At 40.4% G+C, this 27,283-nt stretch overlaps 1 protein-coding gene across 3 annotated transcripts; it reads right to left on the bottom strand.

Annotated features, from left to right (window-relative positions):
• exo1 (exonuclease 1) lies at nucleotides 1-26,945 on the bottom strand. Of its 3 annotated transcripts, none has more exons than XM_030440860.1 (14): nucleotides 26,795-26,945; nucleotides 23,584-23,780; nucleotides 22,408-22,527; nucleotides 18,551-18,674; nucleotides 13,762-13,899; nucleotides 13,298-13,510; nucleotides 12,810-12,997; nucleotides 12,198-12,300; nucleotides 11,900-12,128; nucleotides 8,668-8,854; nucleotides 4,749-5,292; nucleotides 4,521-4,610; nucleotides 2,508-2,701; nucleotides 1-233 (listed from the first exon to the last, which is right to left on the bottom strand). In XM_030440860.1, the coding sequence occupies exons 2-14, from the start codon at nucleotides 23,742-23,744 to the stop codon at nucleotides 179-181; spliced, it is 2,346 nt and encodes a 781-aa protein (XP_030296720.1). In that variant the 5' UTR covers nucleotides 23,745-23,780; nucleotides 26,795-26,945; the 3' UTR covers nucleotides 1-178. The 3 variants fall into 3 exon arrangements, with proteins under 3 accessions (XP_030296720.1, XP_030296722.1, XP_030296721.1); XM_030440862.1 differs by having other exon boundaries at nucleotides 4,764-5,292; XM_030440861.1 differs by having other exon boundaries at nucleotides 11,900-12,113.
• Nucleotides 26,946-27,283: the final 338 nt, after the last annotated feature.

Raw genomic sequence — 27,283 nt, 5'->3', positions numbered from 1 at the left:
TACGCTGGGATCAGAAGACAATGTTTTATTAAAACTATACATTAAGAAATACAAATTGATGAGATATCGTTAACATACATAGTATGTTTGAAAGCCTTACTCCCACAATTCAAAGCATCTATCAGAAGCTGGTGTTTGAGTTTGTGTCTGCTTGAGACGAGCTGGTCGGCAGGTTTTCTCAGACTGGAGACATGGGCTCTTGGTCCTTACAGGGAGTAATCTTCCTTGCATCTCTAGAAAACACAAGATGGTTGGTTTTAAAGGAATTCCATTCGAAACTACTCCAACTCTTATGTTGGCTATCACAGTGCCAGTTTGTTTCCATCATTTTTCAATGCAAGTTGGAGTCTGTCTACTTTCACAGTGTTTTTTTTTAAACAATGTGAACAATCTGGTTTCTACTTCAGTTTGCCTCGAAAATGTACTGTGATGAATAAGCGGAGCAAGGCACAGACATTTGGCTACTGTCTACCGACCCATGAATTAAATTCCTTGCTATTAAATTATCTAAAAGAATTTATACTCTGTGACAAGCTGGGTGGTAAAACCTGGTGTTCACCCAACTGTGTGTAATTACACTATAAATCCCAAATAAACTTTGAAATGGTCAATGGACACTGCCTTACAAATGTTAATGCATAGAAATAAGCCCTCTGATGGATGGTTCCCTTTCTAACAATTCACTCAGTACAAAACCTATTGGATGGGATATCACACCCTCATGTGGTCTGACTGAAGACACCTCTAATCATACCTTTAAGGCAGATAACCTGTGGTGACATACACTACCGTTCAAAGGTTTGGGGTCACTTAGAAATGTCCTTACTTTTTAAAGAAAAGCACAGTTTTTTCAATGAAGATAACATTAAATTAATCAGAAATACAGTCTAGACGTTGTAGAAATGGCTGATTTTTAATGGAATATCTACATAGGTGTACAAAGGGCCCATTTCCAGCAACCATCACTCCTGTGTTCTAATGGTACATTGTGATAGTTAATCATGTTAAAGGGCTAATTGATGATTACAAAACCCTTGTGCAATTATGTTAGCACAGCTGAAAACTGTTGTGCTGATTAGAGAAGCTATAAAACTTGCCTACCCGTGAGCTAGTTGAGTATCTGGAGCATCAGCATTTGTGGGTTCGATTATACTCTTAAAATGGCCAGAAAAAGAGAACTTTCTTCTGAAATTTGACAATCTATTCTTGTTCTGAGTAATGAAGGCTATTCCATGCGAGAAATTCCCAAGACACTGAAGATTTCCTACAATGGTTTGTACTACTTCCTTCAGAGAACAGCTCAAATGGGCTCTAACCAGAATAGAAAGAAGTGGGAGGCCCCAGTGCAAGACTAAGCAAGAGGACAAGTACATTAGGGGCTCTAGTTTGAGAAATAGACACCTCACAGGTCCTCAACTGGATGCTGGCCTTCTAGGCAGAGTAGCAAAGGAAAAGCCATATCTGAGACTGGCCAATAAAAAGGAAAAGATTATGATGGGCAAAAGAACACAGACATTGGACAGAAGAAGACTGGAAAAAGTGTTATGGACAGACAAATCTAAGTTTGAGGTGAGGCCATGCCATACCCTGTGGACAGCGCTTGATTGGAGTCAGTGTCCTCCTAAAACAGGACAATGACCCAAAGAACACCTCCAAACTATGCAAGAACTATTTAGGGAAGAAGCATTCAGCTGGTATTCTGTCTGTAATGGAGTGGCGAACGCAGTCACCAGATCTCGACCCTATTGAGCTGTTCTGGGAGCAGCTTGAACGTATGGTAAGTAAGAAGTGCCCATCAAGCCAATCCAACTTGTGGGAGGTGCTTCAGGAAGCGTTGGATGAAATTTCTTCAGATTACCTCAACAGATCTACAGCTAGAATGCCAAAGGTCTGCAAGGCTGTAATTTCTGCAATGGAGAATTTTTTCAGCAAAGTTTGAAGGACAAAATTATTATTTAAAAAAAAAAAAAAATCATTATTTCGAACCTCGTCAATGTCTTGAGTATATTTTCTATTCATTTTGCAACTCATTTGATGAATAAAAGAAAAATACTTATTAGTATGAATTAATGAATCATCAAACATTAATAAGGTAATTACTTACCCCTTTTAGACCATTAACAAAGGAAATCAAAAATGGTTTGCAAAAATAGACTTCTAAGATGCCTTTAGTCTCAAGTAAGCAAGCCCGACTCAAATACATCAAATTCAAGAAACCCTTGTTAGGGTGAAACAAAACTCCTTACCCGTACATACAGTATAACATGCAACAGGAATTCGTGCTCCTGAGACGTTTGCAGCTAAATAGGCTGTCACAAGCCTCATTGTCTGTCTAATGGTGAGGAAGCTCTGTAAACAGTTGAAATTCTTCTTGTAAAGAACTATGATTCATGGCCCAATGATGGATATTTAAATGCCAAGATGAATGGTCTCCTCAAGCCTGATAAAAAAATAATTTATTGAACTACATATATTTATTAAAAAAGTAACACAAGTACTTCTTTTACTTTTTGAAGCTGAAGTTCTTCCAGAGGCTGCTGATGGTGGCCTGGACACCAGGCTTATTCTCATTATTGGGAGAGGTTTTCCTCCCACAACCTACAAGCCTTTTCCTCAGTCCGCTGGCCCTGGCAGGGCCCAACGTTTGCACCTTCGCTGATTGATGCCGACTGCTGGATTTAAGCTTCGACAGACCTGAGACCTGTAGGGAGAGAGACAAAATTAAAATACCAAGGAAAATCAACACAATTCTAAATTGAAAACAAAAGACAGATTTAAAACCAATCCATATTCCTGTGTACACAACAAGAATGAGAACATGGCAAGCATAAATACTGGAAGTACAGGGAAACAGCTTAAAGTTTAAATATGTGCAGATTAATTTGCTATTAAGGCTGTAGTCTGTAACTATTTTTTGGTTATATTTGTTAAAATTGTCTTTATGATCTGACAGCAGAGTAAGATACAAGTCAGCTATGTAAAAATCCATTGTCTGTAGCTCCACCCAATGGCTGTAATTTTATTTTTCAAGAATCTACCCATCCCGGTAGAATACAACCAATCAGAGCCAAAGAGAGTGTCTGAGAAGTGTCAATCACTCTCCTGCATACAATGCTGGGGCACTGCTCCTCCCCCGCGCAGGCGCAGTACCTGCTCTTACTTGGTCGGATATGTTCAAGCCCAAACTGTAAACAATGGTGGAGAACAGACAACAACAACAGAGCCAAAAAATGCCTCACCATTGCCCTCATCAAAGAGAAGAAATAAGAAGACTGACGAAAAAAAGCAGTGTAAAAAGAAAGAAATGGACTGAGCCAGAGAGAAAACACGGATAAATATCGGAGCGTCATTTCAGAGGTGGAGAGAGCTGAGGGATTTGTAAGGACTCAAGAGTGACGCAGAGTTAGCAGCTTTTCTGCTGGACAAGTAAGGACCCCTGCTTTATATATGTTTCATTCTATGTTTTAACCTCAAGGCTACGGTGGCGGCGGTTACAGTGAAACTCACAAAAGCACATATGGCTGTATGATGTTGCAGCCGAGCTACGTAGCTTGTTGCTAAATCTAGCTTGTTAGCTTGTATGCCAACTCCAGTGTTTAGCTTTGCGTTTATGGCTACTGGTTAGCAAAAGTGTCTTTCAAGTGACCGGGCAGTTATAATCTTAGTTTGTGTTCTGTATGCTTTGAAGTGGTTGAATTATTTTAGAGAAATAACGTTACTCATGCTTCAGAGAAAAAATACTGCGCCGGGTAATGATTAGCTGGTAGTTGTATTGGTCAGAAGGAACACAATCAGGGCTTATGTTGTTGCTATTTTGAATGCGCTGTCTTGGTTATCTGGCGTCCTCTGTTACCGTGGTTACAAGCCTGCTCGTGCATGGCAGGCTCCTCTGTGGGGAGGGGCTTTGAAGGCAGGGCTGCAGCAGCAAAGAGGAAGAAGGAGGGACCTGGGAGCTGTATCATTCAAATTTTCAGGCTAAGTCCACTTTTTTCTCAACACTCCAGATTGCAGCTTTAAATGTACTAAGGATCAAAGTGGATGACTGAGCACCTTCATCAATGTAAGGATCAAATATTTAGGATGATTAATATTTGAATAGTAGCTTTGTACTCATTTTGAAGTGTAATTTATTACAGTCATTGCATTTTACATGCAAACTTCGCTGTAAGACATAAAGTGGATTATATCACAAAATTAAGGATTCATTAGTTTTAATATACATTGATTGATGCCTGTGTTATGACCTAATGTACCAGTGAGGTATTTTTGATTCATGCAAATAAACATCTAACTGAACATAATCTAGGCAGCGATTCAATACTCCATAAAACCTTATGAAAACAGCTCAGTATTATACAAATGGTATCACTAGGAGATAGCATGATTATCACCAATGCATACGTCACAGAAGAAGAGTATTTGCGCTGCATCTTTGAGATGGCTCTGCCACAGTGTAAATAAAATGAATTCATTCATTGATTCAGCCCAGATGTCTGTATAGAAGTATGGCACAAACCCACCTTTGATCTTAGCATGCCAGTATTCTTATCTGCATCTACTGAATGCGAGGGACTCTGCTCTGGCTCAGAATCTTTACTTGAATTCATATCCTAAGAAAGCACAGGAAAGACACATGTAAGAACACAAAGCAATGCTACAAAAATAGCTTTCTGCAAGCTCACTCAATGAGGCATGAAATTCTGATGAGTAATGTGTGAAGGCTTGTAAGGAGATTTGTATGAACGTACAGATATAGCATCCACCTGGTAGGATGGGGGGGGGCTGAAGGTGGAGTCTCCCTCGTTGTAGCAGGAAGCAAGGCTAGGCTGGGACTGGGAGAAGAAGGCACTGTCCTGAGATGGAGGGGAATCTGGGAGGTTGTCCTTGTCCTCTGGGTTTCTGTCAGTGGAGGATGGACATGGGGCTGATGTTTCCCCAGAGGATATGTGGGTTTTTGTGGAAAAGGAAGAAATGTCCTTCTTGTATTGAAACTGCTGCAGGGCAGCCAGGCTTGTAGTGGAGCCGGGCTTGCTTGAATGCTCGTTCGAGGTGGTGCTGCCTGACCAGTGAAACAGCCTTAGGCCCTGACTGGCTGATCCAGGAGACGTGGTGCTAGGTGATGGTGGGCTGGGGGTATCCACAGACGAAACATCAGGACCATCACTGTCAATGGTCTGAGCGCTGAGAGAGTTGATCTGAGTGGGACTGAAATAGCTAGGCTCCACATGCTGAGGTAAATCCTCCCACGCAGACTCCTTAGTGCTCAATCTGACTCCTGATCTACTGAAAAATCTGTGTGTGGGTATAAACACAACTACATCAGTGCAATTAGTGCATGCTGCTGCCACACAAGGAAAAAAAACAAAATACAGCAATTGTCTGTGGCCTCCACATGCAAAACTATTCCCTTGTTGGGGGTGGCCTTGCTGATGCCTCTGCATTGCACCGGTTGTCACTTCATTAGCACCAAAGCAGGTGAAACTGATACACAAGCCTCTTTCACACTGCCGTTTGCATGCGGGGATCCTGCGCCATTTCTCCGCACCCTCCTCTGTGTGAAAGTTTCAGATGCGGAGAGGGGGGAATTTTCGCTACGGTGCTGATCCGCCTCTGGAGGTAGTATCAGGGCTGCATTATTGGTGAGCCGTCCCAGTGTGAACGGATAATCCGGAGGCGTGGAGCGGGGGCGTGTTGGTCTGACAGTCTGATAACTGCACAGGTCCTTCACTCAACTAAATACAGAGAAATGTCCCACAAAGCAACGTTACAGGACCGAACAAAAGTAACGTAGTAACTGTAACTGTCTTTAGCAACTTATATGAGGAAAACAAATACCACAGCTGTTCATGGAGAAGCGTCTGTCCTACTGACTCTTCCTCACATTTCTGCTCAAAAAACAGTGCCTGTCACCAGCAAAAAACTTTAACTCACCGAGTGTTTTTTATGAAAATAAATCACTTCGACCGTCAGCCTCCATCCCCGCGAGTGACAGAGTCAGACAGCGTCCTGTTTACTGATGGTGATTATGTATAATTATGTAATTTAGCATGAAAAACTTAACTCCGTCACTTTCCAGGATGTTTGGTGGGTCAGGATCTCAATCACTACACATTATAACAGCATCCATATGATTATAAACTGTCCGCGGGTTTAGATTAACAGGGGAACACCTGGGAAACACCAACGTCATCAACATGACGTGTACTGTCACACCTCTTTAGAAGCCGCAGTGCTGGCTTTCTGTGTGAATTACACACGTGAAGGCGGAGATGCTTCGCTCTGTTTGAATCACCATCGGCGGAGAATTGGCGAACCACCGCGGAGACGCTGTTTAAAAAGGGCTACAATCACTTGTGCTTCCTAAATGGACAGATTGATGTCCCTGAAGTTTCGGGGCTGTACAGAGTACTTACACAGTGATGTCAACCATGCTTAATAACAGAAGAATCTTTTTTATTTTTTAAAGTATTTTTTGGCCTTTTTGATAGTGCAGCTGAAGAGGGTGACAGGAAACAGGGAGAGAGAGAGGGAGAGTGACCTGCAGCAAAGGGACCCAGGCCGGGAGTCGAACCCGGGTCTGCTGCAGAGCCTCAGCACATGGGACGCCTGCTCTACCAACTGAGCTAATTGGCGCCCCAATAACAGAAGAATCTTGCAGCAATGATTTAATCATGTGAATGAGATAAACAGCACTATAACTTTTCATGTTATTACAATATAGATTATCACGATTTAACGTGATATATTAAGTTGCGTCACAAAAGCATTTAACTTATTGTAAACAAATATAGACATTAATAAATATTCAAAATTACAATTATTTCATCTTTTGATATTTTATTGGGCAATTTTTTCCATTGTTTTACCAGCTCAAGGATCAATGGTCACGGAAAGGCTAAATTAAATTATAAGGAAATTGCTCTTTTAAATGCCTCATTCAAATCTGTATTCTTAAATAAATGGCTAGATTCACAAATTGAATTGTCTTTCTGAACTTTTGAACTAAATTCCATCATTTATTTATGCATTTATTAATATATTTTTAAATGATGTATTTATTGACTGTTAAATGTTTCTGTAAATTCCTGTTTAATTTGAACTTCTTATTGATAGATTAGTATTTCATCCTAGATTCTATTTGTAATTACTCTTTTTTAATACTGATTCGAACACCAAATAATGAATTACTTTGTATTTTCTAGTCCATTAATGAATGCCTATTTTTATTAGACAATTAATAAATTAATTAGTTAACTAATTTATTAATGCCTATATTTATTGCACAATTAGTTAAATGTTTTTTTACTATTTCCGTGAGGGTGCCGTTTAGCTTAGTGGGTAGAGCAGCGTCCCATGTGCAGAGGCTTTGTCCTCGCTGTAGCGGACCCGGGTTCGACTCCCGGCCCGGGTCCCTTTGCTGCATGTCACTTCCCCTCTCTCTAATCCTGTTTCCTGTCAAAGTCTTCAGCTGTCCTATCAATAAAGCAAAAAAAAATAATTAAATACCATTTCCGTGAAACTTATGGTCCTCCATACATTATAACTTGATGTTTTTCTCTCCCCTTGTGTGGCAGCAATACACTTGCGTATAAACACATTATAATGAGAAACAATTATTATGAACTTATACTTTCTATACCATGTATCAGTGATTTGAAAAGTTTCCCTAAAAGCAATAACTAGTTTGATTGCAGTTTAAACACATCTGATTTTTGGTCCACTTGAAAATCTTGTTTGTCACTGGACCAGTGGTCAGTTTCAGGGGTAAAATCCCCAACATGTAATGTACAAATTTCATGTGCACTCATTTCATTCAGCCCAGTATCATCTTCATGCAAACATGAGTGTTTATACAAGAGTTTTTCAACCCTCTAATTATCAGCACACTTTTCCCATTGCCAGTGGACAAGATGGCCTGTCTGTTGTTTTATTATGTCTCTTCCAGACATCTAGCGCCTTTCTAATATCTGATGCGAATGCACACTGAATGATGTCCAAGCGCTGTTTGACAGACAGATGGAAAGATAACAGCAAACGGTCTGAACTTTGAAACACGTCATAGCATCGCACCTGAAAAGATGCGCACACACACTCTCCCTCCCTCCCTCCTTCTTTCTCAATCTTGCTCTCCCTCCTTCTTTCTCCCCTTGCTTTCACTCCTTCTTTCTCCCTCTTGCTTTCTCCCCCCTGCTTTCTCCCCCTTGCTTTCTCCCCCCTGCTTTCTCCCCCTTGCTTTCTCCCCCCTGCTTTCTCCCCCTTGCTTTCTCCCCCCTGCTTTCTCCCCCTTGCTTTCTCCCCCCTGCTTTCTCCCCCCTTTTCTCCCTCTTTTATTGGGGTTTATTTGACTATAGGGTTATATTATTAAGGGAAATGGGCTATTGATATTTAATACGATGTGAGTGTTACCTTGAAAGACAACAAAGAGGGCACATGGATCAAACATCGGGATGGAAAAGGACAGAGGACCACAGATAGCAACAGATGAGGAAAAAGGAAGAGAGTAGGAGGTGAGAAAGATGAGACAAGCTTCCCAAAAAAATCCTAAGACATGACATTCAGATGTTATCTTGATGTTACATGGTGACGTAATATTCTTAGATTGATTAGCCAATAATAGGCCTAATAGGGAGATGATCATTAGATGAAATTGAATATCTGTGATGTCACCTGCTACATGTGGCCTGGCCATCCTCCTCTGCCTCCTGGTTCCTCCTCTGTAGCAAAGTAGGGAGGCGGCTACGCGGCCAGGGCTGCCTGGTAAATGTTGGCTTGTCTGGCTGCTGAGCTGACCTGGATCGCTTCGGACTCGAGGCTGAGTACTGCTGCAGCACATCCTGGTCTGATATACTGGAATCTTTGGAGGACGAAAGACAGATTTCATAATAGGTTGCTTTTAGTTTTTTAGCTTTGTTTGATTATTTCCATTCTTCAGATCCTGGCAAGTAGGTTTCTTTGTTGCCAAAGTGATTCAGTGTCCTCAAAAGGACCAATGATTCTCACTTTAAGATTGTACACAAAGAGTCCACTTAACCCAGTAGCAACTGGCTTTTGTCTTCAATGTGAATGGGTACAATTAGCATTCATCCCCACGTCAAATGACTCTGCGGTAGTCACAGGTGTTTTTGGCTCCAGCTACAATTGGCTGTGAAGGAAACACATGGGTGGACTCTCCTTTGTCAGACACGATAAGATGCCATGTTGAAATTAAGGGTGCTGGCTTCTTAAAATGTTTCCGTCCATCTCTGCTCAACATTGTTTTATCCATGTTGACTTTGATGAGACGCAATAAAAGATTTTTGAAAAGTAACCACTATTACTGAGCCATGCCGGCTGCCTCAGAAGGGCACACGCACGACTTTCAACAGAGATGAGAAGGAAACAAGATGTGAGAAGGCACAGTAGTGCCTAAGGTTTTTTGGGGGCTGATGTTGGAAGTAGCTTATTCAGAATGATAATTTATATTAGTTAAGACCTTTACATCTTTTACACCTTCTGGATGTGGTCTGATGAGGTGTATCTGCCATTCATTTTCAGGCACGTGATGACAAATGTGATGCATACGAAAATGTTAAATTTTCAACAAATTAACAACAAAAAAAACAGAAAGTGAAAGAGGTTTCATGGCAATTAAAAGTAGTCAATAATGTATTTTTAGTGGGTTTACTTGTGTTTCAAAAAAAACTGCATACAAAAGAGAACATACTGAGTTGGGTCAGCTCATAATGCACTAAATTTGATACATGCCTGTATCAGTAAAAAGTACAACTGCAATTCAGTTAGTATCAAGTCTTGCTCATTTTTACATTTTCCCTACCTTAAGCTAGTAAACTTTAGGTAGTCTCCTCAGAAATAATGTTTCAAGGGTTTCATAGAGACCATACATTGGCATAAAAAGGTTTTCCCTTTCACCTGACAATGCACAGACACGTTAAATGCAGTCTCTACATCAGAAGAAAACTACTTAGACTTGCAGAGAATTGAAGAAAAAAAAGGTACCCAATTATAACTGTAATTTTTCATGTTTCTTACTACTTGAAGCTGACAAAATGATTCTATTGTGAATCCATGAGTCTTTTAGTATTTTATTTCACATTCATTTGGACCCTTACAATTATTTGCTTTTTTGTTGACTTGCCTGTGTTGTAAACTGCATTTAAAAGTTTTTTTTATGCAATATTAAATGGACATTTCAAACTGCATAAATGATTTGATAAGAAAAAGTAACAACAAATCACAATAGTGTTTTACAGTGCTCTATACAGTAACTATGGTCAGTAGAAATTGGACAGGAATGTTTACAGGTTCTGTGTCATAAATCTATTTTATTGGCCAGCACCTTCCTTTCCATTATCCAGGTCTGTTACAGCCCTACATGAAATAAAATGTATGCCAATTTTCCTTACTGAATGTTGATGAATAATCAATTTAGAAATATGATTATGATTATTACTCATGCCATCAATCTAATTATTTATTAAATTACACTATTTTATTAAGTATATATTTAAAGCAATAAGCAATAAAAAGCATGTCATGAATGCAACATTTTTTATTTGATTTACCTGTACAGTTGGAATATCATTATCATTAGATTCCCAGTGAGGCATTATTATCCCACTCATGATCTCATACCTGCCCTACAGAGATGTCTTTGATGTGAATGTGTAGAGCATAGCTCTGATTGATGTGTTCTCTATGCTCGACTCAAACTGTAATTTCACACAGTAGCTCTTGTAATGTCTGTTTTTCAGCAGTTATAAGCTGTAACCTAGTTGTGTATGTTGTGCAAACAAACAGCCAGTGGTGGAGCTGATGTATTGGACTGTGAGCCCTAAACACTCACAGTATAGAGCGGCCCCAGAGGATGAATGACCCTCACAGGGGCAGCCGAAGTCCAAGGGACAGGCCGAAGTGTTCTGTGTGTTTTATTGCAACACGATAGCTTTTAAACTACCGAAAAGCAGAGCAACTGTGTGTGAAGCTGCACTGCAGAAATCAGACAACTGAGGTAATGAGTTGTTTTGCTATGAAAAGACCCACTGTCTCATCTCATCACATTGGTGTAAATAGGTATGCTTTAAATTGTTGCACATTCGAGTGGAAACAAGTCTTAAAGTGAAACTCTCGCCAGAAAGCAACCAAGGCTTTATTTGTGATTGAATATGAGTCAAACCTTAGTGTAAAAGCATAATTGCGATGAAAGAGGCACTTTTAAGATTACCGTAGTTTCGTTTTCGCAGAGGCACTCCGTTGAAAAAGAGGCTTGCAGCTAGCAAGCTGGCATCAAAATCGCTATTTTTAAAACAGTAAGAAGGCTCGACACAACGTGAAACTTTGCCCGTAGAATCACCAGGGTCTCTACACATGGTGAGATGTGTAGAGACCCAGGGACATCACGAGCATTGAGAACATTGTGTACACAGAGTTTACTAAAAAAGAAGGTTTTTGGACAACTCATGATAGCAGTAGCATCTCCGGCGCGCCGCCGTCATGGCAGACAAAAAGTGTCTATCCCCAAGTGAACAAAGCAAAGTTTCATGTTGTATCGAGCCTTCTTAGTGTAGTGATTTTGATGCTAGCGTAAAAGTGCCCGTAGCACTCCATTGAAAATCAGCTTGCCCGAAAACGAAACTACGGTAATCTTAAAAGTGCCTCTTTCGTCGTAATTATGCTTTCACACGAGGGTTTGACTCATATTCAATCACAAATAAAGACTTGGTTGCTTTCTGGGGAGAGTTTCACTTTAACCTGTCCTGTTGTGAATTTCTGGACTAAATTTGCCACAGGTGAACTTGTCATTATTATCACATATCATCAATCAATGGTGAAATGGTATAATTGGTGTATTTGTTTTAAAAAGGCATACAAAAGTCGAAAACAATGCATATTAACAGCTTACCTTCTCGTGGTCTCTTCACCTGCAGTTCTCGACAAGGCAGTCTCAGACTGTCCAGGCCGATGACCCTCTCCTTCCCCCTGGTGGAGAGAGGCTTGTCTAGGAAGACAGCATTTTGGGGCAGGGCAGTATTTGCTTGCTTGAAGTCTCTACTCCAGATACTGGGCCCAGTGGGAGCTGGTGAGTCATCCCAGCTATGACTCTGGGGTTTAGAAGGCTGAAAAGGACAAAGCTGTTCTAAATTAAATGTGAAACCTTATTCTGATCATCAGGAATCCATTCAATGATTGCAATCTAATACCTGAAGAATGGGTTTGTCCGGGCAAAAGTCATCAATCTTCTTCATGGTATTGATGTCAAGGTTTCCCATGGCCATTTGCAAGCCTGTGTCATCTCCAAGATTACTGGATTCAACGTAATGAAGGATTAATGGTCCCAAATTGAAAGACAGATTTCTGTGTCCTTTTTGATTAGTCAACAGGTCTACGTGTTAAGTGATCACCACTAAAGTATGAAAATGCTCAATTCACAGAGAAATGCTCAGCTTCTTTTCAGAAAACCTATTCAAATGAGCTGTCAAAACCTCTGTATGGTTGTAATGTCATCTCTATATATCATCACCCTCAAGTCATGGCTGTGCTGGCAGAGAGGAGTCAAAATACAGTGAGCAGTACCTGCTATGGTCTGTGAGTGTAGACCAGGTTTTTTTGGGTACACAACCTTAAAAAAGATGGGCACTAAAAAAAGGACATGCAAACAGTAGGTTTGAACATGAAAATGAAAATCTGGCATGAAAGACTATGCACGTGGTGGAGAAGAACATACAATTTCACAACAGTAAAGTAGAATAACAGTAAGCACTTCCATTATTTCCAAGTTGACATGTCAGATGTGATTCACAATAGGAGGATACAGTCCAGCATAGCTGAGGCTGGCTGGGTCAATGTCCTCTGGGTATTGGTTGAGGGGTACAGTCTTCCTTCTGACAGGATCAAACACCAGCTGGTATAGAAAGGTGTTATTGGCTTTGATGAATCCCTCGATGTACTCTTCTGGAACAACTAGATTCATCTTTAGGTATTGGCTCATCTTTCTGATCACCTGACAGGGCAACAAGAGCTTTGTAAACAAAAGTATACACTGGAGGTGTGAAAATTTCGTGATTATAAGATGCATCTTGATGCGGACTAGGGATTCTGCATCGATACAGAGACAGAGCATAATCAAGACTCTGCAGCTTATGGTGATTGTTGACACACCGGCCACAACTGAACAATAGAATTACACCGTGATGTTGCTCCCATGCATTAAACTGTGGGCGAACATCTGCGTAGTTAACAATCGTAATCGAATCTTGAGGCCAATGAATCCCGACATCACTTTCTTATTATCTGGACTCACCTTCAGTATATCAGGGTCTTTGGCCAGCCGTAAAACCTTGCAGGCCTTGCCCAGGCCAATACCATGCAAGGAGGGCAGATAATCACAGCCAGAGAGGATGCACATGTAGCGAAACTTCTCCTCTGTTAAAACATTACCCAGGGAACGACAGCGGCCCAGGTTACTTTGGTCTATCTCCAAGCCATTTCCCTGCTTGTCCATTTTGAGGATCACCTGCAAAATTGTGAAATAGAATTGATTATCAAGTTGGTAGCAATGTCTGAGCAGTGGTTCGTGTTGCTTTCTCTTAAATGCTATGGTTTGCTCTAAATATGACGAACACTGAAGGATGCAATTATGTTGGACATTGTTGTTCTTAGCATTGTGCACACAGTCAGCAACAGGGCCTTCTCCAAGAATGCAAAATGTTATCTGGTTTGAATGCTGATAACTTACTCCACCCCCCTGGGTCTAGTATGGTATACCTTTTTGCAGCCAAATGCCAGCAGGTCAGAGTCTTCTGTGATGACAGCGTGGGCCAAACCAGATTTAGTGAGGTAAGCTAACTGAGCATCAGCTTCATATGGAGCCACAATGCAATCCACCCCTCTTGCTCTTGCAGCCTGGTTTAATAAGACAGGACATAAAAAATTCAACATAATTTTCCTAACATGCAATATTGTTACATTTAGCCACAGAGAATGAAGCAAACATGAGTGCAACATGTGCATTGCTCTGTGTATAATTATGCAGCTAAAAGAAAAATGTAGTGATTCAACTGACAAAATGCATGTCAACTGAAGGTTTTCTAATCCAATGTTTCCCCTATATGCATCTAGCAGTGACACACCTCGCTGCTAAAATATGGCCGATGACAATCTACTAATTTATTTTTAACAGGAGGATAACAGAGGAGAGGGCTCTGTTTTATCTGTAACGGTAGGCCTTATTTTGCATAATATATGCTTCATATCTCGGTCAATTAACACACCCGCAATTATAGTATTCTGTCTTATGACTGTTGGGCCTCACCCCACATATCTCAATCAAAGGAGAGGCCTGTAAGGAAAATCATCAAAAAAAAAAAAAAATCAGCCTAACTACAGGGGCCCCCAGAATTTTTAGAACAAAGGAACTGAGCCAACGCCCAAAGGTCTGGCAAACTATAATTTGAGTTATAGTGCTTCCCCAAACTTTCACCCATTCCCTAGTTGCAGCTCAGAACTTAAAGGTCAGGAGACCCCTCTGAACGCCTAATTTCCAGGGTATGATTTCCCACATTTGTATGCGTTATAACGCACTCTGGGAGCTCATTTGCGCTGATGTAGTCGTGTGTGACCACAGTACGTCATATGGTGGTGCTCCCTGATCATTCATGAATTGTAGCAATCTACATTTAATCAATAAACAATAACAATCTAATTAATATTCAATTAGCTAATATTCCCTATCGATTTTCAACCTAACTGATGTTATATTATTTTTTCGATGTCACACACTCGTTACTTCTGCTTTTTTCCGTGAGGGTCCTGGGGATGTTTTATCCCCCTTTTTCAGGAAGGGTTACTGGGGCCAAATCCAGTTAGCTTATGGGTGAAGGCCTGGATGAGTTGCCAGCTCATCACAGGACCCTTCTAATGGCTGCCACACAAGTTGCCAACTGCACATCAGGAGCAATTGTGGGGTTCAGTATCTTGCTCAAGGATACTGACACTTCGACATGTAGCTCAGTGCCACTCCAGGGGAACCGGGATTCGAACCAGCGGCCTTCTGATCACTAGTCCACCAGCTCTACCCACTGAGCTACAGCCGCCCCGTTTCTCACTACTGATGCTTCATATCCAGACCAATTCACACGTTTGAATAAAGCATTATAAGTAGGGATCGACCGATATGGATTTTTTAGGGCCGATGCCAATACCGATTTTTTTTTCCATCAGCCTTAGCCGGTGACCGATATGGACTGCCGATTTTCTTGAGCCGATTTTTGGAGCCGATACTACTTCTGCTCCCTCAATTTTTTCATCATAAAAATTACACAATGATGATAACAAATGTTATGAGTCTCAATTTTTAAAAAAAGAACATTTATTGAAATTAAAAAAGGTGAGGTAGAACAAGAACAAGTAAACAATATTTAACAAATATTAAAAACAGGTGAGGTAGAACAGTGCTCTATGAAATGCTGCCACACTGGATTGGTTTTCTGCTCTGCCATTTCTTTAAAAAGAATAAACAAAAACACAGATCAGTGTCAATCTTGAGCAATCATCTTACATTCATATCACCCACATTATGTGTGCATCATATGGATGGGTGCATATGGTCAACTGTGCAAGGGTAAAAGGCTTCCACATCTACAACACAGACTTGATGATGCATTGCTTGCTGACATATAAGACAGATATAATCAGGTCATCACAAAATGTCTTTTGTCAACACATTTAAATAACTTAAGAAACCAATAAATAAATAAGTAGCCATTGAAATAAAGTGCTTGATTTGTAATTTAAGACTGCCATGGTTTCAATTTTGCGAATCAGCGCGGTGTGTGGGAGGGGCGGAATACTGTGTGCGCATTGGTTTTCTACGCACTCCGTTCCATCATTTCTTGTTTTCATTTTTGGATAACTGGCACAAGCCTAGCTGTTATTATGTCCGTTCAGGACGAATTAATCTGTGTTCGTTTGGTAATGCCTCGCTGCACGTTTAGTATGCAGCTGTTTTTGTCTGAAATAGTTAAGTTTGTTTTGATCAAAAGTAAAGAGAGTTGCGTGCATAAACCTCTAGTCCAGCATCTTTAACACTAGAGCCACCGGCTTATTGCATCTCGCGCAAGTGCAGAATGTACAAGCTACTGTGGAGCTGGCAGCACGTCGAAGGGGTGTGTTCAGTGCAACTTTTCTGCCGAACGGGTCAGACGAGAGGCAACAGAGTGGTCGGAGAGTGGTCGGAGAGTGGTCGGAGAGTGGTCGGATAAGGCAGTTGGACGTCTGGGCGCTGTGTGGGGGCCTTAAACACTAGTAAGGCCATCACGGTGCTTTAATTAATATTCAACTACGTATAAAACATATCTCTCATCATTAAAGCTCTTCTTGAGGGGGGGTTGCGCTATGATATCACCACGATGGCAAGGGAACTCCGCCCCACTCCAAGTGGGGAGAGAGGGAGAGAGAAACACACACACGCGTCCAAACCTCCAGCCAGGTGGTCGCTAAATAAACAGGCATGAAAACGGGTCAGGGGTGAAAAGGGTGAGAAGGATACGACCCCTCTCAGGGGGTTCGGGGGCATGCTCCCCGGACGAAAATTTTGAATATTTCATATTTAAAACATCAATCTGATGCATTTTGAGAGCAAAATCAAGCAGAATTACAAGACAGTGAATGTATCTATCTATACATTGTCACATTATGCTATATAAGAAATAAGAAATTTGCGGCTAGGTCCGCAGATTTAGACAGAAGGCGGTATATTGGAGGTCTGTTCTGGTCCGCCAATTTGCCGCCTTGCAGGGTACACCTCAGATGCTACCTAAATCCGTGACGTCGATGTGCCGGCTATTGTGTGAGATGGGCGGAGGTGTCGATGACATGCACTAATGTGCGACCCACAGCCGAGGAATTTTAAAACCAGAAAACAGCTGATCACAGCAGTCAGTCCATCACTTCATCTGCGGACGTCAAGATGAGTGACTGGAAAGCCGCTGAGATCCAGGAGATGCTAGCGTCTCCGGCTAGAGTCCTACAGAGTCTCTCTTAAGGCACTCTAGTAGCGGCAAGCTACTAACGGTCGCTGCTTTCAAATTAAAAGCCCCCCGCTAAGAACCCAGTTCTAAACTCCAATGGGTTGCAATGTAAGCTCTTATTTTGAAGACAAATTCGTTGTCTTTCTATGGCGCGCAGGTGGTCGAGTGGTTAGAGCGCATGCCATATAAAGCAGCCGACCCCGGTTCGATTCCGGCCGGAGGTCCTTTGCTGCATGTCACATTCCCCTCTCTTTCCCATATTTCCTATCTGTCTGCTGCTTAATAAAGGTGTCTATGCCATAAAAAATCTTTAAAATAAAAAATAAAAAATTGTTGTCTTTCTGACAGAGAATGCAAGGTACTTTACCTTCAGCCAGTCCCCTCCCCTCAAATGAGTTGTAGAGATTTTAGAAAAGTTGTTTTTATCGAATTCAAGGCTCCCTTCAGGCGCACAGATGCCCCCCCCCCCCAAAAAAAAAATATTTTCTCATTGGATCTACACGATTCAAGTAGGTCACCTATTTTGGTTCCAAAACGGCTACAACACCACGGAACCACGGAACAATGGCGGCATTACTTAATCCTATGACCAGTGTTCGTAACAGCTACCGTATGAATACATATTGCCACAATGGCAAGCAGTTTTATAGACGAGGCATTTCGCATTTACCATTTGGAACCACAAACTTGCTTAGCTATAGTTTCAAGCAAAATACATATAGAGCATGCATTTGGCATTCGTGTTTCCACTTTCAAAGTGTATGGCAATGTTTCAGCTAAGTTAAACAGTTAAACGATGCTTTGAAAGTTTAAAACTGAAAGTTGAAAAACTCTGGTCTGCATGTGCACTGCAGCGTCTCCAGCAACACGGAGCTGCCTGTGGACGCCCGTCTGTAAATAATGCCAGATCGGCAAACGCAGCAGCCCGCATCAGCCGATGCCGATACATGTAAAAAATGCAAAAATCGGCCAATAATATCAGCCGGCCGATGTATCGGTCGATCACTAATTATAAGCACATAAATATGGAACTTAACGCTAACCTGATTATGTCAGCCCGACAATTAATACAAAAGCTTCATGTAGATGTCATCACTGAAGTAAAGATTCATGATTATTATTATTGCAGAAGGGAGAAAAAACTGTCCTGTATATTATTTTAACACAATTAATGATGTCAATTCAAATATGTTCAGTACTGTTTGATAATACAACACTGTGGTGATGCAAGTCACTTGTAGAAAAAGGCTAGTTGAGAATACAATTTTAATAATAATAATAATTTAATTAATAATAATTTTAAATCATAGCCACACCTAGAGAATGTAAATGGAATCTTGTGGGTGATAGAGGTCACACATTTAATAATGTTGTTTGTAAAATCCCATATGCTTGTCCTTGGGGATGTGTGTGTGTGTGTGTGTGTGTGTGTCCTATGCTGCTTCAACTCAACCGTAGGGGAAACAAAATAATCAATCACCCACATCGTGAACTTTGGGAAGTAGCCCCAGATATGAAGTCTTTACCTTAATAAGATTATGAGCCATGGCTGGGGTGATGTTAACACAGCGGGTAAAACAGTCTCTGGCCTCAGACACCTTGCCTTCACGTAGTAATTGTCGGCCTCTCTGAAGGTTGGCTTGTCTGCGTCTGAGAGGTGCATAAATGAAAAAGAATGAAATGAATGAAACACTTACAATTTTAACCATCACAAGAAATGTGTATAATTGAGAATATAAACTGAATGCTCTGTTTCTGGGCAATGGTTTAAAACATTAATAAGTCCACTTTCTTTTAAGGATGCAACAGTACACAGAAATCTGGGTTTGGTTCGTACCTCAGTAAAGGGTTCATGGTTCGGTACAATTTTTGAAGAAACAGGAAAAGTGACAAAAAAATAACTTTTGCATTTGGCTAGGTTTCTTTTAATTATTTTTCACCTGACATCAGTGCAATTACAGTTTGTTCCACCTAGTAAAGATAAAGAAATGCTCAAAACTGCATTTCATAAGACGATAAGAACAGCATGGCTTGGCTAGACAGGATTTCTTTAGATTCTTACAGCTGCTACACCACATTGATAAAATAATTAGTAAAGACGATCTGGAAAAATCAGGATCTGGGATTGGTATGCTAAGAGTTTATATTTCAGCATATAGAGCTGAGTCAGGTACCCAAACTATTTCTAAGCTGTACAAGGGTCTTTAAGGAACTAAACAGGGTGATCACATCCAACATTAGGGAAAAATGGGAAAGCTTTGTATTATCAACAGAGGAATGGGAAAACCAATGGAAATCAACCAACTCTCTGTCTAGCCTTGGGAGAGTTTAACTGGAAAAATATGATCAGATACTTTATAACACCGGTTCAACGGTCCAGGGTGAGGCAAAAAGCATGCTGTAGATGCTTTTGAAAATCAAGATGAATGTTTTCAGGTCTTTTACTTAGGTAAGATGCCACAACAGATTCTTGGCTTTTCTAAGGCGTACATGTTCAGAATAATTTTGGTTGCCAGTAAAAAAAAGCCATCAACAAAAAATGGCTAAGTCAAGGCTCTTCCCAATAGCAGACTGGTTTAATGTATTGCATGATATTTTTGTAATTGAAAAAATAACATTTTCTTTGAGACTCAAGTCAGAGATATTTGATAAATGCTGGAGGGGATGGGTTGAATTTATCAACCCATACAGAACAGACTTCAGGTAAAAGCACCACATTTATTGTAACTAGGGATGTCCCGATCAGGTTTTTTTTTTTACCCCGATACTGAGTCCTGATCCGATATTTAGCCTCGACTAATGTTTTCCTAGATAATACAGCTGCATTAAGAAAAAAGTATCTGCATCGAAGCTGTTCCTTAATAGGTTTTTTTTTTATTTTGTTGAAACAAAGTATATACTTGCATATGGCTCTTTCTTATTCTGCATATGCTATTGCAACATTGGCCTACCACCTTTCTTGTGTTAGCATGTGAGTCTGTGATGCTGCACTGTGACAGCAGACCCTCGTGTACAGCCAGCTGAAGTGTGTGAGACGCAGCTCACGCTTGGTACCTCCTTATCATCCATTGCTTTTTCATATTCCTTACTCTGTCACTTAAAATGACGTGGACACGTTGCTTGTGCATTTCACTGTTCAGAATGTACTCGATTGCCTTTTTATATGCTGTGTCATCGTTCTGCCACAAATTGTGCTCCGACGTAATAAAAAATGGACATGGGTCCATGTTCAATGCCAATCCCGATCAGTGAAAAAATGCCCATATCGGCCGCATCCTTAATTGTAACCCCCCTGGTTCTCTGATACACACAGACTCTTGGAACCAGTGTCTGGTAGGATGATTTTATCAATCAATTTGGGGTTCCTTATGACTGCATGTGAAAGGCGCAGCAGAAAAAATTAGGACACCATGGAGGCAGCATGCATGACAATTAACCCGAGTGACAAAGGACCACTAATACAATTTGGACTCACTAATGGATTTGTTTTTATGCATATGTTTATAGGTTTGCCGGTACATGAGAGGGTTGGTTATTGTTTAGCTAATTTGAATGTGTTATTTAGCATTAGCCTAACTAGCTTAACTGCTGTGTTTCCATTAAAATTTACTTGTGTAACTAGACACAAAGGTATTGTAAATTGGAACAGTGATGATACATTAAAAGAGAAAAAATAAAGCAAATAGAATGTGTGTGCACGTGTCAATATTGCGTTTGGCACAATACATAAGTGCTTCAGAGAAACTGCGGATGAAAGCGTAACATTGTTTTATTTGTTATTTTTTTCTTCATAAAGCATTCTCTGTGGAGTTGTTCCGTTTTAATGAAGATGCAATTCTTATCTGCTATATCTCCTTTTTTCCAACTTTTGCCTCAGTATTTGTTGTGAAATACCCTTTTTGGACCTTCAACATCTTCACATTTCTGAGTTAGGTGTAGCAACTAGCAATTATATTTTGATTTTCTTTGTTGATTATTTTTTCAAATTATTATCCTTTAATGGCTTCCTCTTTAAAGTTTAAAAAAAAACAGTAAAAATGCCAGCTTAAAACGAACAGGATGGTGATGTATTACGACCAAGATAGGTTGTCTGTGATGGCATTTCCGAGGAACCTACTACTCTGTTTACATGCACCCCACCTTAGTTCCAGTGATGTAGACAGGGGTGTGCGTCTTTGCCTCCTATCTAAGATTATCCTTGTTTATAATACAGCCGATGATGGTGATGTCATCCAAATCGTTGACATTAGAGTTGTGAGAGACAGGAAGAGGCTGAAGCAAACAGCAAAGCAAACAGCCCCAGGGGGCTCCAGTGTTGCAGAGAGCTGTCCTGAAGCCCATTGTGTTTAGTTTTCGAATCAGCTTCATGGGTAAGATTGTGTTGAATACTGAGCTGAAGTCAACAAACAGCATCCTGTTCTTATTCTCCAGGTGTGTGGTTACTGACATTGGCCAGTCCTCTGGATGAGAAGTAGACTTCACAGCTGTCTTTGTTGAGGAGAGCAAAGCAAGTATTAAATGTGTTCAACATATCCAGCAGTGTGGCCTCACACATAAGATGGGGGCACATTTGTAGCCTGTGGCATTTGGAATCTCCCACCACATATCTTTAGTGCTGTTGGTGTTGAGGTCCCTCTCCAATTTCTGCTCATGTCCCCTTTTTGCCTCCTTAATTAATGCCAGGCTCAGACATATTTAAATATGTAAAGAAGCACAGTTCAGTTTACAATGATGTGAAGTAGAAAAGCAGTAAATGCTCTCCTATTTGCAGGGACATTTTTAAACTTTGTAATCATAAAGGGAATTTAACTGCCTGTATTAAATGAGAAAAAAGTAGCCATGTTCATTAAAATAGAAAATTAAAGATGCCATACATTGAGATGCATCAAGAAGTGTTATGCATGCCAATCATTGACGAGTGAATTGATATAAAAAAGAATTCACTCTATCCTGTAGGAAGTGTAAGTATACTAGAAGATGGATTGTTTTCACAGAACCTGGTGAGGAATAAAGGCGTTTTAAGATAAGACAGCTTACACCTTTATTGTGTGTTTATGTGTTTCATGAAATGTGCAAACATTTATCAAGCTCTATGAAAAATCCATTGGTTATTACTTTGAATGTTTATAGTGTTTCAGACAGTGACAGCTGATAGAGGTGCAGTTCAATGCCGTTTGGATAGAACATGTCTGAAGACCAAACTCCTTCAAATGTATCAAAAGAAAATACACAAATTACACCGTTTTCCAATGAAATCTTATCTGAATTAGATTTGTGTAATCCATAATTATTCTAGGAGCTCTGAGATCATATCATAGGCTGTCCAAGATGTACTATGTGATATGCATCTATACACTCATACACAATTAAGGTAAATACTCACTCTCTGCGGGTCTTTTCCACAGCTTGTTTTGAAGGCAGATTTCGTCCATCAAACACCAGAATTGGTTTGACTCTGAAGGTCAACAGCATGTCCACAAATTTCATGCAGTACCGTACGTACCTAGGACCGGACAAATTAGATATTAGTTCTGGACATTTAATCGTCATAAAAAAAGGTTACAAAGTAGGGGTACACAGATATGAAAATTTTATTTTGGCTAATATCGATACCTGAAATAATACATACATTCTTTGTTTTTTTTTGTGTCTATGTTGCCTTTCCTGCCAAGCAAACTCTTTATAATAAAACAACTGAACTGTTAAAGTCATTCTATCCCTGATTACACAAGTTGCTGGGATACCCCTCTTGCTTTTCTGGTCTGACTTCCTCAAGAATCTCCACAAACATGCCATGCAGAGAAGACTGTGCCCTTTTCATTCACACCCTCATACTCTGTGGGTCATCTGCCCTTTCCTTCTCTTTACCAATCATCTCATCTCATCTCCAGCAGCAGGCCTATCAATCTGTTTCATGTAAAGTGCTGCTGTGCGCGTTGTTTAACATCCAGATCAAAGTAGTGGTCATTATATCTGGGATCCAGTGATGTCGCAGTTCAGAAAATGGGATTGGACTCCATTAGAACAAAGCCCTGTTTACAGCTTCTAATAACAAAACCTTTGTTGTTCTGCTTATTTTAACACCATGGTCTGTGTCAGCTTCCGCTTAAAAGACGTCTCAAGACTCTCACCGAGTAGATTGTGTCAGCAAAGGTCATTAGAATATCTTGCAAAATGCAAGTCACTGATCTTTCTCTGACTCACTGCAATACTCTCCCACGGTGAACATCTTCTTTTACTTCTTGTTTGTTGCTCAACATCTGTGTTGCTAGAGTCGTCGACTAAGTATTACAAGTATATGACTTTGGTACGTGGAAGCAGGGTTGGACAGGGTGTGTATCCAGTGCAATAAGTGAGATGCAACAGATTAAAATCAGACACAGACATGAGTAAAAGCCACCTTATTTGCTGATAGACAAATAAATCAACCACCACATCAGCCGATACCAATGTTGGGCTGATAAATCTGGGCATCCCTATTACAAAGTAAATATTAACATATTTCTGATATTTCATATTTCTTTTTTTTTCATTCTGCAAGAATAATAAACATACTTACTGATCTGTTGGTTCTCCTTTAGCAAGCTTCTCAGCACATGAAAATGCTCCTTTATGCAACCAGCAATATGTGTCCACAGCCACGGTCTGGCCTTTGTATTTTTTCACATTGATGGGCTCTGCTGCATCTTTGATGAACTGCAGCAATCCAGAGATTCCCATTTTCAGCTCCCAAGTTGAATCACACTGATTCTGAAACTGAAGGAAATTGGAAAATACTGACAAAAACAACTCGGGCAAATACAAGGAATCTCTGTCTGTGTGTGTGTGTGTGTGTGTGTGTGTGTGTGTGTGTGTGTGTGTGTGTGTCTGTCAGTCAAATATCTCTGCGGATAAGGATCACACTGACTCGAGACTTTCAACATGGCTGCTGCGTGGTTCAGTGGTGTGCATCTAAGCATTTGTTTGGACTGCAATGATACCGTGAATAAATTATTTCATAAATGCTTTACAAATTCCGCCGAGCATTGTCCACCGGAGCCACTACAGTCACATGCGCACCAGAGCCAATCACTGCACAACGTGGCCACGTGCGCACCAGAGCCAATCACTGCAGAGTTCAAGCCCACGACATACCTGAAGAAACAAGCAGATTTATACCTGCAGCGGCGCGAGCTGGACCGGGATTTTGCCGGCGGTTTGGTCCCGTTCTGTTCTGTTCTGTTCATCTAAACTGACTGTAGTGGATTAATGAGATTAAACGAGTCCGGACCGAGTCTGTTCGGGTCTGAGGAGATCCGGAGACGCGCGGACAACAAAGTGGAATCGGAATCTGTGGATGTTCGTGTGTAGCTAGCTAGCTGCTAGCGGTTAGCTAGCTGCTAGCCGCTAGCTACACGGCCCACCTCCCGAGGCGACGGACCGGACGCATCAGCATGTCCAAAACCGGACCTAGGGTAAATAATGTCCGCCACGCTTTTTTCGAACATTGCCGTCACGTTTGCTTTGTGTCTGGTGCAGGAAGAAACGGTAAAAACGGGCTTTTGTCACGAAAGTGTCCAAGCAGCAAGTTTGGTTGTTGAGGAACAGGAAGTTGTGGGAGGGACCTAGGCGGATGATTGATATGCAACGATGGTCGGTGTGTAGACAGCGATATTGAGAGTTGAGAGATTTGTGACATTTAGCGTGTTTGGAGTGTGTAGTTAGTGTGTTACGTAGTGTTTGGTGTAGTGTGTTTAGTGTGTAGTGGAGTCGGTTTTTTGTTTAATGAGTCAAAACAATGAGGAGAGGCTGAATGTGGAGCAGGCAGTGCAGCTCTTCATTCAGCTGGAAGGAGCTCAGGCAGACCTGAGCATTGCCTGCATTTAAATGTAAATAGTTACATATAACTTTGTACATTTATTAAATGAATGCACAAATTTAAGGTGAAATATAATGGCAAAATCAAAAATAGTCAAAAACAGCCAATTATACCCTGGAATTTCGGATTTCACAACAAACCTAAATATCCCTGACGTCCCACCTTCAAACACAGCCTCATTTGGCCATCCATGAAAAAGCTGCTTAACCTCCCACTTTTCTATAGGAATACACTTTTCTTACAGGCACTGCACTAGTTAAGGTAAAAATACAAACTCAAAAATATTATTTTTTACATAAGTGAATAAACAAGCTGTTCTCAGAGGAAAATAAGGTCCCAGAACACTGATTGAAGCTAGAAAGGTGGCAGGGTCTGCCATATACAGGCAAAGTAAAACAGTATATAGTGTTGTCCTTTGAGGTCAGTTAGTTAATGCAGTCATGAAAACAAAGAGAGTTTGATCATTTAATTTGTTTTGGCAGAACAAAAAAAAATAAAAATAATAAAGATCATCCAATAATGATGTTTCTCTGCTTATTAACATTAATACAGAGTGCTACAAAGTGCTCCTTTAACACAATTAAGTACAGCAGTTCTGTTTATGGTCACTGAGTGTCATCCTGTTATGAAATAATATTAATTAATAATTATAAATCAATTAATTAATTTTAATTAATCAATACTTTTATTTGTTGCTGCGGGAGCACCCTCAATTTCATTGTACTCTCCTGTACAATGACAATAACGACTATTCTATTCTATTCTATTCTGTTCTATGTTAAGCTATTGAATCCTCACATTCAGAGGCACAATCTTTAGCCCAGGTACAGAACCAGAACCTGCTATCACCCCTCCATTATTCAAAGAGAGGCAAGACAAGAACCCAACTACATATTAATACATCAACATTGTTATTATATCATACTAGAAACTCTTAATTTTTGCGTAAGTGAATATATGTGTTGGCAAGAACCAAAATGTCTCCTTTGAACCATGAAAACAGTCACAGATTGAACAAGATCTTTATCTCTGAGCAATGAGTGCGTTTTGTATAACCAGCAGATCCAAAGTTTAAATCACTGATCACTTGATTTTTTTTTCTTCTGTTTAATTAACAATGTCAATGACTGTTTAAATGTAAGAAAGTTATAAATGTGAGAGCTGCCTCCTTAAGTTTGGAGTTTTGTCAGACTTTGCACTGAATTACATGAAGAAATCTAACTGTCCATCACACATGTTCTTTATGATGTTCAAACTAAATATTTCTCCTTTGCAAACACAATGAATTTAACTTATATGCAGCAACAAGTTCGGCGACAGACAGGGACAGGGGGAAAAAACGATTTACCTTCCGGGCATAAACACCTGCCCGCACAAAGGTCGGTTCCTACTTAAAACATTCAGTGCTAATAATTACAATAGTGATATGACACCCGGCTACATAATTCACATTTTAGCAACACTACTATGGCTCTTACACTAGGTTCAAGTTAAACGTTTGAAACGTTAGTTGGTTGATGCCTGTGGGTTATTCCTGCCAGCACATTAGAGGAGGGGAAAGCTAGCGAACACAAAATACTACTTCCATGTTGAGTTAGTTAGCCAGGTCAGTTAACAAACCAGAATTTAACACACAACCTAAAATAAACATGAATGTTGTGGGGTTTGTTATATGTCCTGTATGTGTGTTTAAATAAGCATGTCAACATAAAATCATACATTTTTTAATAAAGTTATCTCTACGTAATGGTACAGCTAAAAAGTTAACGTTTACAGAGAACCTAGACGACAGTTTGTTCGCTCACAACGGTGGCTACAACCGATGTCCGTGTAGATGAGACACGCTAATAGAGACAACACGCTGAAAGACATAGTGTTAAAGTCAATGCATGCTATTTAAATTAAAACTTACTTTGTTCGTTGGCTTTATCCACACATACAGGAGGCAGCTCGGCGCGTCCAGAAGCCTAAGCGAGTTTAGTTTTAGCGGCAAAAAGAAGTGATTCAGTATGAGCTGCTGCTATTCGTCAGACTGACGGAAGGGGCGGGGTTAATGGAATGATGGACATGTCACTGCCTTTCCGTTAAAGACACCATGGGACCGTGTGCTTGATGTATGTCGGGAAAAATATGAATGGAGACAGAGACATTTTGATCCTGTTTGCATTTCTCAAGTTGAGAAAGTCGCAGTTTGTCACAAAACCTTATAAACTCTTCAAAAATCTTTGTAAAATACAACAAAGTTAGGCTTTTGTCTGCATTTATGTAACCTACATAGAATTTGGCCAAGATAATCAATAGATTTATGACAAATGCCTTTTCTTCGATTTTTTTCTCATTCTTATAAAGAGACAAAACCTTAATACGGACTTACGTTTTTATAAAGTAAGTCTATTGAAAC

This window comes from Sparus aurata, chromosome 15, assembly GCF_900880675.1.
Source record: "Sparus aurata chromosome 15, fSpaAur1.1, whole genome shotgun sequence".
Classification (NCBI taxonomy): Eukaryota; Metazoa; Chordata; class Actinopteri; order Spariformes; family Sparidae; genus Sparus; species Sparus aurata.
The sequence above is the reverse complement of the archived record's forward strand: the minus strand, read 5'-3'. Positions and strand labels throughout refer to the sequence as shown.

What these genes read in the sequence shown, in the direction of transcription:
- exo1 (XM_030440860.1), bottom strand. Translation starts at nt 23,744, where the DNA reads ATGGGAATCTCTGGATTGCTGCAGTTCATCAAAGATGCAGCAGAGCCC. An exon ending in GGTGAAGAGACCACGAGAAG is followed by an intron (nt 8,855 to 11,899) that starts GTAAGCTGTTAA and finishes CGTCCTCCAAAG; the next exon opens with ATTCCAGTATATCAGACCAG. An exon ending in CTGGCATGCTAAGATCAAAG is followed by an intron (nt 2,702 to 4,520) that starts GTGGGTTTGTGC and finishes CTCTCCCTACAG; the next exon opens with GTCTCAGGTCTGTCGAAGCT.